A 20,516-nucleotide genomic window follows, 5' to 3' on the forward strand; every position below is an offset into this window, starting at 1 on the left:
GCACAACTTGCACCTCTCACCCGGCTAATTGCTGCAGATAAGCATTCACACAAATGTAGATATTTTACGCGAGTCCATGATGTCACTTATAGTTGGCAAAAACTTTCAAAAAGTCCTTTTAAATAATTAATGTCAATTACCGGGCGGCAAGAGCGCGCAACTTGGCTCATCAGCAGCAACAGGAGGGAAATAATAGATTTGGAGCGGTGGAAATGGAATAGCCCCAATGGAAAAAGGTGGATGCAATATGTGTGCCGTTAGTTGAAGGACTTTCCAAAGTGGCAACTTGACAAAATTAAAGCTGATAAAATTTTGAGAAAAAGACTCGTTTGTATATATGTATGTATACTTGTATAGTTTGTGCACAGAAAGTGAAGAGACAATGCCTGTCATAAATATTTTATAACATCAATTACAAAGCACTTAACTTGCATGAATTTAATACTCGAAAAGAAGTGAGACATTTGCGGCGCTTTGATTACTTTTCAGCTCTGCTCGCTGCGCGGCGCAAACATTCATCATACGCCATCGCGTACCCCAGCAACGCGCAAGCGGGACTGCCAATCATTTATCTTGTATCGCATACGTTCTCCAATATGCCGAGATTTATGCATAGGTGGATGTGTGTCTTATTGAAATAAGTTTGGGAATTTTTTGTTTGACTTTCCATTATTTTGTGTTGGCGGCTACGACCGCCAGCTACCAAATTCAGCTACTAAGTAATCGCCAAAAAAGTGTGTGTGTTTGAAGGCCAGGAAGCGCAGACAAGTGTCAGCTGGATAAATATCCATCAACACGATAATTTCAACACCACCAACCCCACGACCAACACCAGTAACTGAAACAAAGTTTCTGCCATGCCCGTCGATACTCTGTCCCCACCCTTACTCCGGGATGTTTATTCTGTGAAAAAATATAAAGAACGCTATTTTTGGCTAACTAAAGTCAAATATTGTGAGGGAGTCTTTTGCCTCGTCGATATATGCGACATCGATAGGCTATGATTTACTTCTGTACAGATAGTAGTTGGCGATGTGGCTGAAGGTCAGTGGCAGCAGTTTACCGAAAAATAAAAGCACAAAAATTAAATAATACAAGCAGAATGCGTACATCCTATATGTCTGCGGCAGCTGCGACCTTCTTGCAGTTGTTGTTGTTTTTGTGATTTTAATTTTTGTTAAAGTTTTTTTTTATTTATATAAATACTTGTTGTTAGATTCACCCAAGAGTTAGTGTGTAGTAGTTGAAAACAGTATACCTGCTGTTCGTTTATACTAGCAGCTCTGGAAAGAAAATGTTGTAATCGATAAATATTTGGTCGTCCTGAATAAATTGTTGGGAGTTACAGATCTATTGACAGTTCAGAAAAAAAACAAACATCATTCTACGAAAGCGGCCTTACATTTTCTATAAATAATTATTCTCTTGTAGTGAATTGCACTCTCTAATTTTTTTGTTGTTTCTACTTATCTATCATTAGAGAGATGTCTAAAACTAACATGTAGAAAAATGGTGAATCAATGAATGATAATATTTGCAACCAAAAATAGAAGCACATAATTGACTGAGCCAAAAGTCATAAAAAAGTATATAAATAGTTACTTCCTAGCAACGAACGACCATACTCGCCGGGTGATATCAAATTTTCGAATCTATTTCTGACGTTAAAACTTCTTTCTATAAAATCAATTAGCCAGCTACAAACTTTGTTTATATCTGCTGCTTTTTTATATCATCTGCTCTGAGCTATTCATTTAAAATGAGCATAAATGCAGCGAATATGGTATTAACTCCGCCTCAGATTCATCTATAGAGTCTCCTTGTTTGGCTAACTCGTCTGGGTTTTCGTAGCCGACAATGTGCCTCCGGCTGGGAACCTAAATTATGGACAAGTGGAGTTGACCTATTAGAGAGCTTAAAGTCTTTCTGTAGTAGTTGACTACGCGAGTATTAATATTTGGCGTCGACTAGGTCAACAATGACGCCTGGCTATCCGTGTATATGGTTGCTTTCTGTACACTCTCGTAGTTATTCAATAGAATATCACTGGCCTTCTCTATTCCTATTACTTCCGCTTGGAAAAAACTGTCCGAGTTTGGTAACCGGATAGAGAATGAGAAATGTTAATATCATTGGAGTATACCCTATCTACTCCATAGATAATTTTGGACCTCTTGATAAAGATAGAGGCTGTATCATCCTCACCTACAAATCATCTTCCCCATTCACGTCTAGAGGGTTTCGTCATCCGAATGTGGCTATTGAAATCTAACTGCGATATTAGTAACAGAAATGTATAAAACTGAATGACAGATGAACGTAACGTCGATGTTCTAAAAATGCCTTCATAAAACTCTCTTATTATCCAATGTTAAATATACTTGTAATTAAAATATTTCTCATCTACACAGTTGGAAAAAACTATTGATCAACTTTATTGATTATGTGTTTTTAAAGCGTGTTAAGTTTACTACAAAGTTGCAGCCTCGAATAGGCTGTTGGAACCAATTATTGTTTTAGAGGGAAGTATGCCTGAATAACATCTTTTCAGGTTCATGCTTCCTGTTCATTTCCGCGTATTCCAAGCGGAAGTGGCTTCCATTAAGGTAGCAGTAGTTTTACTGCTCCAGAGCGCAGACTTTTTCAGAGTGTTGATCATTCAAGCCGAAAGTAAGGCGGCGTTACGAGCCTGGGGCTTGATGACCGAACGCTCGTGACTAGTTTAGGGATGTCCCCCCTCCTTACATCCGGTATCAAGTTACTTCATAAGTAGACTGGTTTGGGTACCAAGTCGCAGCGAAATTTCAAGAAACTGCGAGATATGCGAGCTTTCTAGATATCTCTTCAATCTAACTAGTTGCAGAATGGGAACAAGTAGTTAGTAGCTCCACTTGCTTCTTGCAGTGTCTCACGCGAGCTTGGCAAGCGCTGGTAAGGTACTAACAACTGTGCGTCCGAGAGGTTCTTTTGGGTCAGAATAAATCGTAAGAGGTTTGGCGATCTTAGTGCCCAGTAGTTTTTTTCGTTACTGTTGCAGAGCGCAGACTTTTGACATATTTAAATCTGCTGAGGTTGTAACTTCCCATTCGCACCTTGGCATGGCACATGCCTTGGAGTTGCCTCTCTGACTAATCATCCTTCCTTGCGGAGCAGCTCCTTTATAGTATACTAACCCACCGCGATGAAGGGTTCAGGACATATCGTGTTTGTGGAAGCTGCGGAGCGGGAGAGCTCATCAGTAGTTCATTCCCGGCTTGCACTTGGTTACGTTTCGCCAGGCTATTCAGCCGTTCTCTTCACTGCTGCACCAGTAGCTATTTGATCTCATAGGCAAATAATGCTTTGAGTGAAGCTTGACTATCGCTATGTATAGGTTATACGTTCATTGATATAATTGGTGCGTGGTTCTATGATTCCTGCACCAATTCCCTCCGACCACTTGACTATCCCTAATCAGTAGCTTGGTGAGGTTTACCTTTTTGGTAATGCTGTCCTTTGGGAGAAGAGCTAATGGTATTACACCACTACTACTCGTTCACTGCCATACGTGATTCATATCAACATTTACTTCTCGAATGTCCCGTCTTTGCAAGATCTAGATTAAATTACATTGGATCTCACACATTTAGACGCTCAGAAGAAATAGGGAAAATGGAAATCAAGTACCTAAGCATATTTTTGATCACTTTGTGGGGACTTAATGTTAACGGTTTTCACAAAGCAATGTATTTAGCAATGTAAGCGTCATAGCCCATGTTACTGTTACTCCTGATGATAAAATAGTTCCTGCTCAGCCATTTAATCTTATCTTATTCTCAATCTTTCTTTTTTTCAGACTATCCTTATTTATTAGTAAATTTTTACAAAAATCAAAGTGAAAACTTTATGGAACAAAAGCAAAAATAAATAAATAGAAATATTCATAACAGTTATGTTACGCTGCGTTCACCTACAGCCAAGCACGTGTTGCTTTAGTCTCAAATATGTTCCCTGCGGGATTTACTAAGGCGACGAAACGGACGCTTTCATCCTTTGGGGCATATCTGGCCAACAACAAAAGAGATCTGCTTAAACGCAGCCACGAATTTCCGTTTTAAAGTGGAGAAGTGAAAGCGTTACAACAATGCTATACTCTACATATACCGTTATGTAATATAAGCAGTTAATTCGCAGAATGTCAGCGACCTCATCATCGAAATGTGAACTTCAAATTCATTTCAGAGGCGTTAAGTGAATGCAAAATTGAGTGACTCAAACACTGGCTGACATACTTACCAACAGACTGACGGACTAACTGACTGAGTGACTACTAAGTGTGTTGCGAGTCAATTGTTGCCAATGCTATTTGTGTTGTTGTCAATGATGTACTGCGTATATACACACACACACATAAAGTAGTACATATTGGAGACCGGAAAAGGGCGCATTAGATTTATGCCGGCCGACGTGAGCTGCATACGATTAAAAACACAATAAGGTGGCGTGTGTTTGTTCCACACTGGGCTTGCATAAGAAATAGCCGAGCAGACGACAATAAGCCGAGCGGTCGCTAGCATAGCCAGGAAGCAAGCATACAAAGAAACCATGGGGAATACCGATGGATATTTGGTCGGTTAACCAAAAAACGTAGCCGCCAGACACGCGCCGCATAAAAGCCATAGCCGCAACTACCGTTAATGTATATACATACACACACATGCATTCGCAACACCCTCATTTCTAACAACTTCACTCGCGACTCGCAATACAGAAGGGTTGCTGTTAGTGCAACAGCCAGTCAGTGGCAATAAAGAAAGAGGAAACAACAGCGAAAGTGCTTGGAAGCTGCGACGACCGCACTTGTGTCGCATTGTGGCAGCACTGCGTTTATTTCATATGCGGCAGCCAGCAACACACAGAGTTATTATCAGTATTGCTGTTTTTGTGCACGCGTCCTTGCCAGCTTTCAATAATGCGAATGCGTGTGCAAATTTTTGATAGCCCAGTAGGAAAAACGGAATATACTTTTTTGGATATTAAGTTTTTGCTATTTTCTCAATGGAGCAAAAATTGGTTAAATGCAGTCGGAATTTTTGTACGGTAGGAATGTCATGTTATTATAAAGTACGACGCATCTTACAAAGTGATTGGGGCCACCGGGAGTCGTTCTGTTCGCACCATATATCGTGGCTTATTTGTGGCCTGTGCCACTTATGAAGACAGCGATTATGGTATCGGGTCTTCGAAAACTCCTCTCGATGCAACGTTGTATGATGCTTGCATGCTTGCATGTCTGCCTGTATGCCGCACTGTTTGGACAGATGCTATGGAAGTTTTCTTAGGTGCACCCCCTCTTGATCTGATTGTTATACAACGTGCTGTTGCATTCAGGTTAAGAAGAAGCTTTCGGTGGAGTGTTTGGATTTTCGATGGCGATTTTGTCTGAGTCTGGGATTTTTGCTTGGGCCTGTGAATGCATTATTCCATTAGAGGCGCCTAAATGATGGGTCGGGGTGTTTTTGGGGATCCCGAGTCTAGGACTGGGTGCATGTAAATGCGGAATTCCTGATATACTAGGACATGAGAAATTTGGCTGGTATGGGGATAAACTAAACCGATGGACACTGAGATGTTAGCGTTGTGTTCTCCACTAGTCGGAATGCCGAACTGTTAGGGTCGTATACGCGTAAGTTGTTTAAGCGTCGAAGGCATTTAACTGAGAATCCCTGGCCACCAATTCAGAACTGTATGGAGGCTTAACTGGTAGTGGTTTTGGCTACGGAGTCTGACCGGAAACTTAATTCTGGTACCGCGGACTGACCCTCGGTGAGTATCGTGGTGGTTGTAGTTTATACCCAAAGGCGGGTAGAACTGACATTTTTTCCGTTTGTTGTAGAGTTGCACAGCAATCGGGTTCCGGACCCAAAGTACGTCAGAAGTTTTAGATTCGCCTCGAACCGTACTAAGATGCTTAGTGTGTCTATTCTACACTACCAATTGGTACTGAAAACGCCTGACATATTCAGGGCGTTGATCAACGTATTGATTTGAGCCGTTGTGCATTTGACCACCATGAGGTAAGGCTGTCGTCAGCAGGTGCCTACGTAAAATACACCGGATGTTTGCTATAATATGCTACTCAAAGAAAAAAATATACTTATTTAAGTAATTTAAAATATTAAGAGGAAATGCTTTCTTTTCTCGAACCTCCATTTTGTAAAATTTTTACCAAATCCTTTTCCAACACTAGCTTTACTTGCATCAAGAAATCTTATAATTTTTAGATTGAAAAATTTGAAACTCGGTGAAAACATTAGCTTATCAGTTTAAGGTTTCACGCGCAGGTGTCAAAGAAAGGGTAAGGGTCTGAAGTGTAGTATCTTATCTCATATAAGTAGAAAGTGAGGTTGTGTGCAAACGATTTCTATAAGAAAGTATCGTTTAAACCTTTTTAAGAGTTAATTTTTGCCTTGTTGTTGTAAGAGCCAATAAAGAAACTAAGTATAGGTTCTTCAATTTGGTTCAAAACATAAACTTTTCGAATACATAATTCACACAAAACTTTCCTAATGGGTATGTATCACACATTTTCTTGGCTACAAGTGGTTTGAGTTGAGCGGCTGTGGCGCATAAAATTCACACTAACGTAATAAAGAGCTCAACGACACTTAAATTGAATGCCACACGACTCGCCAGCCGCCCCAACCAACACCACACCTATCATCTCTACTACTTGATGACGGTCGGTTTGGTGTGAATAAGGTAATGATTTTCTCAGCTTCAGCCCTTTGTTTTCATTTCAGTACTTCCAAACTGCATTGCGCCCACATCGCCTTTACTTGCCACACGGCACGAAGGTTGTGGAGTAGTAACCGTTCCTCACTGCTCTCCTCGATCCACCAATTTTTGAGTATTTATGCTTTTATTATATGTATTTGTTATTGTAGTAGAGCTTTGTTTTTGTTTTGTTTGCGCGGTCGTAAATGAAATTAACCCTCAAACAAAAAGGCGACATCATCGTGTGTATGTATTTATGCATGGGTGTGCGTGTGTGAAATAAAATCAGGTTGAGAATTTAATTTGGCGCAAAATGATACACCAAAACATCCCGAAAAATATGAGGGTGGTTTTCTGACTCTAAATGAAAGCAAATTGGAGTGATGACTGACAAGTGGCGTTATTGTTGTTGTAGATGCACAAACACACTCTCATATATATAAGCGTAGCTTCAAAGCACGTTTGTCGAGCATTGAAGTGTGCCGGAGTGGCGTGAAGTGGTGTGGAGTGGATGACACAAGTTGACATTGAGAGGCACTTCGGTAATGGCCTCAACGTCATAAATGGACATATTTTCAAATTTGCACTTATTTTTTGACTTTCTTCCCTTATTATTCTTGTTTTTGTAAATGTTGATGGATGTTTTGGCATTGAAAAGGGCACAAAGTGCATATATTGGATACATAAAATTTACGCGCACGCATTGATTATTACGAACCACCTTAACTTTGGTGAATTTAATGGGAGATTTAGGAAAAGTTTTCATATTATGATTTTTTGCGCGACAACTGACCTTCTACAATATTTTTAGCAATTTACTTGCTTTTTATTGTGTGTGTGTTGAAACATACCATATATTTTTGCGATTTTGATTTCAATTGTAGTAAAATCGTTGGTTTAATAGTCGACCTAGCAATGCTCAGGGCAAAACAAATCCTTGAGATGCTTGTCATTTGAACAATTCGTGTTCATCTTGGGAACCTTCAACGATAAACAAGAAATTTATATCCTACAAAGTATTACCAATGAAAATAATTTTCTTTTCGGGACGGTTCATGCTCAACCAAACCACATTTTTTACTCTTGCAACATATTGCTACAGAGTATAATTGTTTTGCTCAACAACGGTTGTAAATCTAACCTGAAACTATAGATATATAAATATTTCGGTGGCTATCTGTCTGTCCTTCCGTCCATCCGTCCGTACAAGCTGCAACTGACAAGCCTTATCTTATCCGTTTTACTTCTGTTTTTGTTATTTTTTTTTGTTTTGAGAAATTAAAATTCAAACATAAATGATTAATTTCGCTTTACATTCTCATTCTAATTTCAGCGCAATGTGTTCGCTGTGGAAGTACAGCAAAGCCTGCTAAGTGGGGGCCTCTATAATAAAGACTTTCTGATGTTTTGAGTTTCAGTAGTGCGGAGATCTAACAAATTCATCGCCACTTCTGGTTGCTTATATTTTTTAGAAAGGAGTATATGACTTTCGGTTTAAAAAAACCACACCACAGAAGGGGATCTGTCGTCCGAGACTTTTGTATCCTTTTCAATAACGGTTTTTACGTGGCGGGTCCCAAACGCAGCGCAGCGCACAACGAGGAGAGAGGTGGGATGATTGCCTTCTAACTTTAGCAGCCTTAAAACGGATGCTTTTTGACTAACCAAGGGATACTAATAAGGACTAAGATTGGAAGTTGTGAGCTGCTTGAGTGGCACTCAGAGAACTTTCCTCACTTGTATAAATAGTATAAATGATCAGGGTGACGAGCCGCTTTGCTCATATTAGTCTGTCTATCCGTCTGTCCGTCCGTGTGTCCATCTGTATATATCGCTCAGCTTTTGAGATATCAATGTGGAATTTTTCACAAGGCCTTTTCTCACCAAGGAGCTGCTCATTTGTCGAAACTGCCGATATCGAACCACCATAGCATTTAGCTTCAATGCAAACTGACCTTTCAACCTAAGTCATTATTCGAAAAACTTTTTTCACAAGTTTGGTGCATAAAATTATTGTCTAAGAAACCGCTTCGAACAAATTGATCAGATTAGGGCAATATAGTCTATAGCTGCCATACAACTGACCGGTAAAAATTAACTTCTGGTACGAAAAGCTTTTTTTTTGTATATACTCGCGAAATGTGGCATGGATTACTACCCAGGTCAATGCTATAATTCTCGAAATTTTTTCTCGATCGGATTACTGATCGATCAAAATCAAGTCCTTGTAAGGAAATTTTTTTTATTTGGCAAGATATCTTCGAAACTCTGAATATGAGCTGCGTTTTTTGTTGTTGTTATAAAGATAGATGATAAAAGAAATGTAGCTGTGAAGGGAAATATAGTAACTGTGCACTCAAAGTTAACGCTGTTGCTTGTTTTAATAATTTCGCCAAATTTAAGACAATTTTGGAACACCCTCTACATTTTCTTATCTTTTATAATAATTTTGTACACGCTTGTTAAGGCATTTTATATAATCACTCTTCATAAATAACGAAGAATTTTTAATTTCAAGTAAACGCTAGAGATTAACAACAAGTGAATTTCGAACGCGTTCGTAAGGTGAGTAACAATGGTTTGTGGCGCCTCGCATACAAAGCGCACAATCCCCAAACCAGAAATCACTTAGTTGCTGGCAGTTAGCAGCCGCCGAAATAACTGCAAAAACAACAATGATAAAATCAGTAGTCACAACAACGGCGCAGAAGCAGCAATTGCAGCGAACGAGGCTTCGTACAAGACAATAGAGTCGCCAATAAAGCAAGCAACAGAACAATTGCGCCATTGAATTGCATTTGTGATGAACAAGTGAAGTATTTAAGAGCACAAGAACCACACACACAGCACGCGCGTATTCGTATGCACAAGAGACGCGCTCGTGCAGGCATTCAATTATGCCACCCACACGCCAGTGCCAGTCAAACAATGCTGATGCGCCGCGGCAGCGCACAGGACCTTGCCCAAACCAAAGTGGCTCTGTAATGTACCTTTGCAGCGCCATCATGTGGTATGTCTTGCAGACGGCTTGACTGGAGGGAGCTTACCTTTTGCAGGTTGTATTGCACCGACGGCGCCCACACTCGTGCCGCCGATGTGGGAATGCTGGTTGCTTGCCGCCGACGCCGTCGACGTCGCAGCCGCAATTGTTGCACCCACGCCACTCACGCCAACATCCACGGCACCTGCTGCCGTCGTCGTCGCTGTATTTGCCGCAACTGTTGTGTTGTTGCCAATTGTAACGTTTATGGCGCCGCCAGGGTACTCCATGCCGAGCGGCCGCCTGCGCTCCGCACAACCAACACCACCGACACCAACACTATTCATGCTCATCTCCTCACTGTGGCGTGGTTTCTCATCGTCCGAGGCCAACGCATCCTCATCTTCGTCTTCGGTGCGATTCTTTGGCTCCCAGGTCATTTTGTTGTCCTTTTTGAGGCGTCGGCGCGCATTCGCAAACCACGTGGACACCTGTGTCAATGTCATTTTGGTGATAATGGCCAACATGATCTTCTCGCCTTTGGTCGGATATGGATTCTTCTTGTGCTCACTGAGCCAGGCCTTCAGCGTGGCTGTGGATTCACGCGTGGCATTCTTACGCCGCGACGCTAAATCATAACTGGCGCCATAACTGCAACGAAACGAAATAAAATACCATATAAATAAGAAACATAAATAGTGTAAAGGCGAAGGTGAAGGGGAATGAGAAATGTTGAGAAAATTAAATACTTTGACTTGTTTATTGGTTCAATTGCATGGCGCATTGTAATGCTCAAGTGACGCAAAATATGTAAAGCCCCCCTCAGTGCAAGTTGCAACAACAAAAATACATCTGCCAAGCGTTAATGGGTTAATGTGCACAAAAATAGCGCCAACATAATTCAAAGACGCCAGCGTGCCCCAGCGCAACTTGCCACGAGTGATTGCGCAATCGCAAACGAAGGTGCGCTCTCCCCCCCGCTGAATGTCCCATTAATGCTGTCGCTCCACAACGCATTTGCTTATTTATGCAACCTAATGTGAGATGCTCTCGGTTGCGCCACACTCAATGGGCCTGGTTGACTGAGTCCCATTTCTGTGGGCAAAACAGCTTTAGGCCCTGCAACAGCGCCGCAAATAATTCATGACTTTATTAGCCAACATCATTTCTCGCTTACTTATGTATGTATGTGTCCGCCACTTGCTGCTCTCCATTCCATCGCAATTGCTTTGGATTAGGTGTATTGGTAACGCAGTTGTTGCAACATTTGCCACCACGTCTCCAGACAGCCGTGAAGGCGACGGCGGGCGGTCGCCGCCGCTCAGCAGGTGTTTGTTGTTTTGATGTATTCTTTCGTTCTCGTCGCCATGACACTTTATTTATATTTGGGCATTGCGCCAGCAGCAGGATGCCGCTTATAGACTGCAGTTTTTCGCGTGTAGGAGTTAAGTGAGAGAGAAATGTGGCAGATGGAATTGTAATGTGGTGTCAATGTAAGCTGTGGTGCGTATGCGCTGTAAAAAGTGCAATATTTTTTCCAGTTGTAAAAATTAGGTGCCTATATGACTGGGATTTTAGTCTTAAGACAACAACAAGGCAAATGTATTTGTTCACCTGAATTATTTGGGTCGAAAAAGTCTTTTCGTATTTTGTCAATAGATGTCGTGAGATTCTAAGCTTCATTTAACCAAAATTTCAAAAATTAGTGAATGTAATGAAGAAATTCGCTATATTTTGATATTTGTGTATAAAAACGGGAAGAGTGCCACGCAAGCTACCAATAAAATTTGTGTAGTTTACGGAGATGATGCCGTGGTAGTACAACAATGGTTCGCTCGCTTCCATTCTAGAAATTTCGATGTGAAAGATGCACCTCGCTCTGGTCGACTTATCGTTGAAAAAGTCGATGAAATTATGGAAAAGATTAACCAGGACCGTCACATAAGCAGTCATGACATCGCTAAGGAACTTAACATTCATCATCAAACAGTGAGAACCATTTAAAATAAGCTGGCTACAAAAAGAAACTCGATGTTTGGGTACCACATGAATTGTCTATAAAAAATTGTATTGACCGAATTTACGTCTTCGATTTTATGCTGAACAGAAATGAAATCGAACCATTTCTGAAGTGAATGGTAACAGGAGACGAAAAGCGGATCAAATACGACAATAATGTGCGAAAAAGTTCATGGTCCAAGCGTAATGAAGCTTAACAAATGGACGCAAAGCCAGGATAGACGCCTCGAAAGATTATGCTGAGTGTTTGCTGGGATTGGAAAGATATCATCCACTATGAGCTGCTCCAGCCTGATCGAACGATTGCTTCTAAATTTATCGGTCAATAACAGAAGATATTGAAGCAAGCAATTGAAAAAAAGCCAGAACTGATCAACAGAAAGTGATTCGTCTTCCATTACGATAACGCTAGACAATACACATCTTTGATGGCTCGGCAAAAATTGGGAGAGCTCGGCAGGGAAGTTTTGATGAATCCACCATATAGCCCTGACCTTGCACCATGGGACTACCTCAATGCAGAACTCCCTTAACGGAGTAAAGTTGGCTTCAAGAGAAGTCTGTGAAAATTACTTGTCGCCGTTTTTCGCCCAGAAACCAGAAAACTTTTACACTGATGGAATAATGCCTCCAGCGGAAAAATTGCAAAAAGTGTGCGACCAAAATGGTATATATTTGGTTCATTAAAGTTCATTATAAATATAAAAAAAATAAGTTGAAGTTTAATTAGAAATACGAATAGGCTTTTTCGACTACCCAATATAATATTAAGCATATATTTCCTAATCTAACAAATCAAAAGAAAAGAAGTCATGGAGGGCGATATTAAAAGACGTTTCGTAAGCTATTTTCAGTTGTATTTTTTTCCTAATTCAAGCTTAAGTTATTTCTTAGCCACATTACATATCTAAAAGTTAAAACTAAATATGATGTGAAAGGGGCATGTCTGTAATCAATGACGTTCCTATTGCTATGGACTTATATAGCCTGGTATTGTTTCAATATGATTTAGCTCGTACTGGTTCTGGACAACATTGATTGCCTTGAATGGACCGACTCGGCACCATACGTCAATCATAGCAATCATTGTTAACGCATGGAAAATTGGTCATTTATGGCAACATCAAGCTAAAATTGTCGTCGTCGAACCGCGGCGGCCCGGAACAAACAGCAGTCAAGTCAGAATTGACGGTCAGGATTTCGTATTTGTTTGGTGGAATATGCATTTGTTTTGTGCATTATAACCAAAATCTTTTTTCCCATGCAATTGTATCGTCTGAGGAAAGTAATCTTCCAGAAATGGTCACCTTTTGTCGAAAGGAAAGAAATTGTGTTCTTTCAAGGCAATATACATGACTCGTCAAAAGCTCCGGGGGCTTAATTGGGAGCCTTCAATGAATCTACTTTATAGTTCAGACCTTGCACGAAGTGATTACTACCTGTTTTTGGCTAAGGCGAATGATTTCGCTGGAGAAAAATTCGAATTAAGAAAAGCTTGTTAAAACCGACAGTGCTAGTTTTCATGTCAATAAAAGCGAGGGTATCCATTGTACATATTCGATCTAAAAATAATGGATTTCTTTAAATAAAACCTTATATATATGGCACGCAACTAAGTTCTCGTTGTTTTTTTTTTTTATAAAAATTCAATTTTATTGTAACGCAGTGATTACAAATGAGTTGTTCGAAGTATTCCCCATCGCTAGACACAACTTTTATGGTAAAACTGTTCATCTTGTGAAGCTATTCACGAATCAAGCCATTTTTTGATGTTGTCGTGGGAGTGAAACTGTTTTTATGCCAAGACAAGGGCCATCGAACGGAACAAATAATATTCGGGCGGAGCAATATCTGGGAAATATAGTGAGTGGGGTAGGACTTCTCATTTAATCGTTTCCAGGTAGGTTTTAATGGGGTTGGAAACAAGATGCCAATTCTTGCGTTCATTTTTTGGCTAAATGCTAAAGCAAGCTCTTCCTGCTTTTGACGCGGAACGTCGTCCAGAAACGTCTTCGAAGGTTTTTGGTCATCGAAATCGCTGTCTTTGACCTGCGTAAACTTTTTGGAGTTCCCGATGTGCTTCAGCTACCGGTTTCTTTGACTGAAAGCTTTGATCTTTGAAAACCTATTATTTTGGACAGATAAATTGTCTATTAACGACCCAGTGAGCCAAGCCAATTAATCTACCCACGTTCATTTATTTCTAAATCATATATATGCATTAGACATACAAGCGAAATAGAATGCCGCAATTTGTCAACCGCGTGTCCAAGTAACCAAAATCACATATGGACTTTCACTGTGAACATATATATGTAAGTATGTATGTGTGTGTATATAAACATACTATATGTTCGGATTTAGAAAATGCCTTTACAGCGTAGCAGCTGTGCGCTGAGCGAATTTAATTTTTCACACAATAATTTCGCGCGTACAAATGGTGGCCAATACAAGAGCCGAAATCAATTCGCTTACAAAGCAAATGGTAAATGGTAAAAGGCGAACGAATGCTAAAATAGCAAATGGTTGAAACCGCAGGGCCTATTAGCCACATGCGCGTCTGCGTGACATTTCGATATCAATCAAAGTTTCGCGCTGCCTTGTATTGTTGTTGTTGCTGCTGAGGCTTTTGCCATCGAAGCACGTGAGCTATGAGCGTGCGTGCGAGTATCCAATTCCAAATTTGCCAGCGACCACACCAAAACCGGTTGCGCGCTGAGCGTTGGGCGCGTAAAAAAGACATTTTGACAAATTTAAGTAGCGCCATCTAGACGCAAATTTAATAGGTTTTCTGCGGCCTGTCACAATAATTCATCAGTCAGCCGAGCGCTACATATGTGAAGAGCGTGAGCGCGTTTTATTTGCGGCCGCTCACGCCACTCAAGCGGCACGCCGGTTGGGTGTTGTTGCAAAGTAAGAAATAATGACACCCTTTCGATTAGTTTTCATGCGTGTGTGTGTGTGCGTTCATGTGCATATATTAACTTGAGTATGTATGTATGTGTAAGTTTTTGGAAATCATGAAGGTGTTGGAGAGTGAAAATCTGAGCCACGCATACCAAGGTCACACACATCCACATCTATACATGTAGAATCTACATATGTGCGACGCTGAAATTCCATACACCCCTCCGCATGTGGAGTATGGGCAACTTACCCTGCCCACCGAATAATTTTGTAAATGATTTTATTTTATTTCATTTCATTTCATTCACATTTCGAATGAATTATTTGCTTTGGTGTGCCAGCCGTCTCCCCCACCCATCGTGCCACATGCGCTAAGGGCGTTATGTCACACACATGTATGCATACGCATGCAATAAAGTGCCTTGCGAAAGGGATCATGCGTAGCGCTAATTCGGCCAAAGTGCGGCGGGGCTGTGGTGAGGCATGAATGACGTGCGCGCATAAATTTTGTTGGTTGGCAAAACTTTTTGCCGCGTGAAAACCGAAAATAGTCAACAAAATAAAAACGGCAGCAACAACAAACAACATGTGGAAATTTCACAAATTGATTGCGCTGCAATGCGCCTCACATGCTGCGTCGCCCGTGTGGCATAAACAGTACGAAACGCTGTGGCACGTCAAGGCAATGCTCGGCATGCCGTTGGCTGCTTTGGCATGGCCTGAAGTGCCCTGAATTGGCTGCGCTGTGATTTGATTTATTTTATTTGCTTTGTATTACACCCTCAAGTGCTTCCCCAATGAGACGTGTTAATATTCGGGGCGTTCGATGAAAAATTACTCGAATGACTCTTTTATTTGCGAAAATTAAGTGGTAAATATTATACCTTACCCTCTATTTTATTTATTTACTTACTGCATACAAATGTGATACTCGGATTATTTCATTGAGTTACATAAGTAAATTAGTGCAAATATTGTGGAAGGACAATTTGAAGTCCAATAGTATACAATTATCTCAATGCTGTGCGTACTAATACATATATGAATTAATCGGAGGAAATGTGGTAATAATTAACACATTATCCGTAGAGTATATAACGCGGGATTCAAGTAGAGGCACTTTTTCAATAGCATTTTTTGGCAGATCGGACTTCGCTCAATTTATGGTCAACATAATCGACCTACTGGGCGTACTATTAACACCATAGCCCATCTTGAAACCCAAAATTCATTACTGGATCATGTTCGACCGCATAGATCACGTTCAGCCCGCCGTAAAGAAAATAAAGCAGCCGTACCTGAGGGTGCACACGAAGACTGTGGAGGGTTGATTCGCAGCCGTTCGCAGCAACTCAGACTGACATATAGAAAAACTTGCGGCATTTTACGTCGAGATCTTAAATTGAATTACGGCTTGTGCTAGAACTGTATCCGCTCGACCTTCCTAAGCGACATCGCTTCGTTTTATGGGCTCTTGAAAAGTTCTAAGAAGATCCGACGTTTTCGAGCCAAATTTTGTTTAGCCATGAGTCCCACTTCTGGCTCAATGGGTATGTAAACAAGCAAAATTTCCGCATTTGGGACAAAGAGTAACCTGAAGAGATTCTAGAGCTGCATTTTATACAGAAAAACAACGATTTGGTGTGGTTTGTGGGACGGTGGAAGCATCGGTCCATATTTCTTCAAAAATGTTGGGGGCGAGAGTGTAACCGTCAGTGGCGGCCATTATCGCGTCATCATAACCGACTATTTGAAGCCTGAAATCGAAGACCGTTATCGCGGTGATATTTGGTTTCACAAAACGGTGCCACTTCAGTCAATGGATTTATTCAGAGAACTCTTCGGGAGCAGATAATTTCACGTTTTCGGCCGATCGATTGGCCACTAAGATCGTGGGATATCACACTGGTAGACTTTTTCCTATGATGATATGTAAAATCTAAAGTTTATGTAGACAATGCTGCTTCGATTTAGGCCTTTGAGCAAAACATCACGCGTATCATTCGCCAGTTACCAGTCAAAATGATCGATAATTGGACTCAATGGATGGAACATAGACGTAACCGCGACGAACATTTGAAAGAGATAATATTCAAAAAAGAAATGCCAAAGAATGTTCATTCGAATGATAATAAACATTCCTCATTACATTTGAAGCTTCTGTGTTTTTTCTTAAAAAAATAGGGAACCTCGAAATGGGTCATGCTTTCCTATTAGTGTCTCTTTTGCATACCTATAATCAATAATTTAGTATATTTTACATAAGAGGAATTTTTGTGTTTTTGTAAAGAAGAAATAATTAAATAATTAATTTTGTCGCCTTCAAAATAGTTCCCACTTAATATTAAGCACTTCTTCCAACATTCGAAACACTTCTCTCTTTTTGGCATGGCATTTAGCTCTGTCAGCGATTTTCATTCATCTTGTAAAACGACGACTCTTTAAGGTTTTCTTTATTTTTGGAAATAGAAGAGTCATTCCGATCAATGCCTGACGTTTTGCTTTGGGCACGACTTTATGGAAAAGTGTGAGCTTTAAGCAAGTAAAAATCGACGAACTTATAAAGACAGGTCTAACCTTAGCGGCTGCTACAGATAAAGTAAGCAAACAATACACCTGAAAATTTTATCGTACATCAGGGGCATGTACATTTATCAACATAATAAAAAAATTGCACAATTGTGTCTCCAAACTTATTTATTTTCCAAACACATCACGCATTTACAATAAGATATCGGCTGCCCTTACTTTTTTGGCTATAGGGACGAGGGTTCTCTGAGGGGAGCATTAAAAAACTACCATCAAAATGGCAGAATATTAGCGAACAAATACCGGTTTAGCTTAAATCGCCTTATTCTAAAAAGCCCTTCATAGGTTTTGTGACAAAATAATTTCTGTACCGAGGCGATAACTTCTGTACCGAAACAGATAGTCATATTTTCTAACAGAAAAACATTAATCCCAATATCGGGATTTAAAAATGAAAATATAATTTTTAATGTTAACAAAATGTTTTTAATTAATAAATTCGCAACACTGATCAGAGTCAACATAAAGGCAATTAACTTGAAATAATGGGTGTTTTCAAAGGTCTGGTTTTCAATTAGCCAATACGTATTTCGAAGTTAGTCTTTTCGACTGCTGTTACATGATTTATACTCAATTTCGTTTGCCATTTTATTATAAATAGACATACGCTGGAACAAAGTTTGCCTTCATCGATCAATGATTCGGGTTTTGTATCTCAATATCGCCCCCCCCCAAAGCTTTCTTCGTCTTCCGAGCCAAAATCACTACGTTTGCAACCAATATTCGGTCAACTTAATCGGCCAGCAGTGTCGGTAATTTGCGCAACCATGGATAGGTTTCACACCACGTTTACTCTAGTGGATAATGAGGATTCCCAGAGACACCGCATAGTTCACATTGAAGGAGCTGTGCCATTCCAGCCGCGGCGGTCGGTTGTCCAAAATAATTTTTAAACGTAACGACAAACACTTATTTAATAAGGAAGCTAAATTCTACAAGTAAAGAAGAGCTAAGTTCGAGTGCAACTGAATATTTTATACTCTTGCCCTTGCAAAGCCAGGGAAATATTAAAGATGTAAAACATCTATCGGAGGATCAAAATCCAATCAAATTTACATAAAAATATATAAATATTCGGCATAAGGTTTGTTAGAGAAACGAAAATCATTATATGAAGCATACATACATGTGTAATATCTGGGAGTTAGAGGTAGGAGCGACCCGATTTCATTTATATTTCTCAATACCACATACTGAGCAACTACTCATGTATACAAGTAGTAAAGTCAGCCGGATCTTTGAAAATCCTGATATTAGTTATATAGTGGCTAGGCCAAGTTTTCGCTCAAATTTAACTATTTTTGGCACAAAGATACACTGTTATGAATAAAACACGCTCTCTTATTTTCATTTGGATAATTCACATATTGGCCGATATATGCGGTACAAAGTCAGCCCGAAGGTCGAAAATCTTTATACATACTCATATACATACATATGTATTTATACAGTATATATGGTATATACATATGTATATTAATATATATGTATTATGTGTATAGGGGCTAAGAGAAGTATTGGTCCGATTCAAACCAATTTTCACATACAGACATACCATTATAAGAGAAGGATTCTCGCTTAATTTCAGTTATATATATCACACATTGACCGACATTTTCGAACAAAAATACCGGAGTCTAAATATTCAGTACATATGTATGTGCTTAAACAATTTTTATTGGATTTCAACAATTTTTGATCATAAGGTGGCAAATACTAAGGACATTATTCGTGCAAAGTTTTATCCCGTTATATTAATCGCTTCTTGATTTATGTACTGGAAACTGAATGAATCAAGTATAATTTAAAATTTTGCTATATATAGTTGTTTAGGAGATATGAACATTAAAATTATTAGAGAGCGGGGCCACGTCCACTTTTTCAAAATTTCCCACAATTGCCCCTTGCTACTGCGATCCTCTGCATACCTCTGAATCCTCTGAACCTGCATACCAAGTTTCATCGAGATATCTCAATTTTTACTCAAGTTATAGCTTGCACGGACGGACAGACAGACAGTCACACAGATTTCAACTTCTCTTGTCATCCTGATCCTTTATATATGTATATATTAGGGTGTTTTTTTTTTGAACTATTAATTTTTTTCAATCCCGTCACGAAATTTCTTTGGAAATACCCTGAAAAATATTCCCTGAAAATTTTAGCCCTTAATATTAACATTAAGAACTGGACCAAGGCATGTAAAAATTTTCCATAGAAAATACACTACAATCGTGATTTTTTATCTTTAAATTCCTACAGATCAGAGGTGTTTTATGGCATCGCTTTGACTTTAGACGCATATTTCTCAGAATTGTTCACTCTACAAAAGTGCCCAGTGCAACAAAGTCGTAACTCACACCGTCGAGGTAGCACGGGGCTCTAAACCTGATTTTTCCTTGAAATTCGTTTTTTTGTGTTATTAAGTTAAGTGCCCAGTGCAACAAAGTCGTAACTCACACCGGCGAGGTAGCACGGGGCTCTAAACCTGATTTTTCCTTGAAATTCGTTTTTTTGTGTTATTAACTCGTAAATGACAAGAGCAACAGAAAAAATGATCATTACAAACTTGTAGGAAATTTTATTTGCCACAAAAAAGATCCAGAGTCAAAATCGCTATCATTAATACTTCTCGAGATATTTGGCTTTTTGAGTAAGGCTTTATAGAATTTTCACAGATTTTTTATTACATACCAAAATATGTATATATGTATATACGAGTATAACCCTATATCTATCTCGCATAGTTTTAGGAGATACGTACAACCGTTAGGTGAACAAAACTATACAGAGTGTTATAGTAGTGCAACTGGTTGCAAGAGTATAAAAATTAGATGTTGCGTAATGAAATCTAGATGTTGGCTAAAATCCATTCCGATTGATAATAAAATTTTGAGTGAGTCTAATTTTATGCATTTGTTTTGGTTTTGAGCAAATAATACGAATATTAATTGACAATTTTATTTGAATTATACCACGGAAAAATATGTATTTATTATTTATAAAGAGCCTTAACGAACAATTGATATGCCACTTTTAGTATAATTAAATCGCATGTAACGTAAATAACTTTTCTTTTCAACATATTTATCACAATAAGATAAAGAATAAATTTAAACTCTATGACAAATTGCCGCGCAGCAAACTCAAACAGTGCCATTAGTCTCGAGCAAAGGATATGGCAAACGCGAGAACACGTGCCCATACATTACCGCCAGCATTACCGAGATAAAAATTACACTAAGGAAATATCATTTGGCATATA

General features: G+C 39.5%; 1 protein-coding gene across 2 annotated transcripts in view; it reads right to left on the reverse strand.

The window, feature by feature from the left end:
* The window catches only part of LOC126761497 (homeobox protein araucan-like), a 114,584-nt gene that overhangs the window by 14,904 nt on the left and 79,164 nt on the right, over nt 1–20,516 (reverse strand). For both annotated transcript variants that reach the window (XM_050477750.1, XM_050477749.1), the window contains exon 4: nt 9,804–10,387. In XM_050477750.1, coding sequence (XP_050333707.1) covers nt 9,804–10,387 — 584 coding nt within the window. The remainder of the gene's footprint in view (nt 1–9,803; nt 10,388–20,516) is intronic.

This window comes from Bactrocera neohumeralis, chromosome 6 (genome assembly GCF_024586455.1).
Source record: "Bactrocera neohumeralis isolate Rockhampton chromosome 6, APGP_CSIRO_Bneo_wtdbg2-racon-allhic-juicebox.fasta_v2, whole genome shotgun sequence".
NCBI lineage: Eukaryota > Metazoa > Arthropoda > Insecta > Diptera > Tephritidae > Bactrocera > Bactrocera neohumeralis.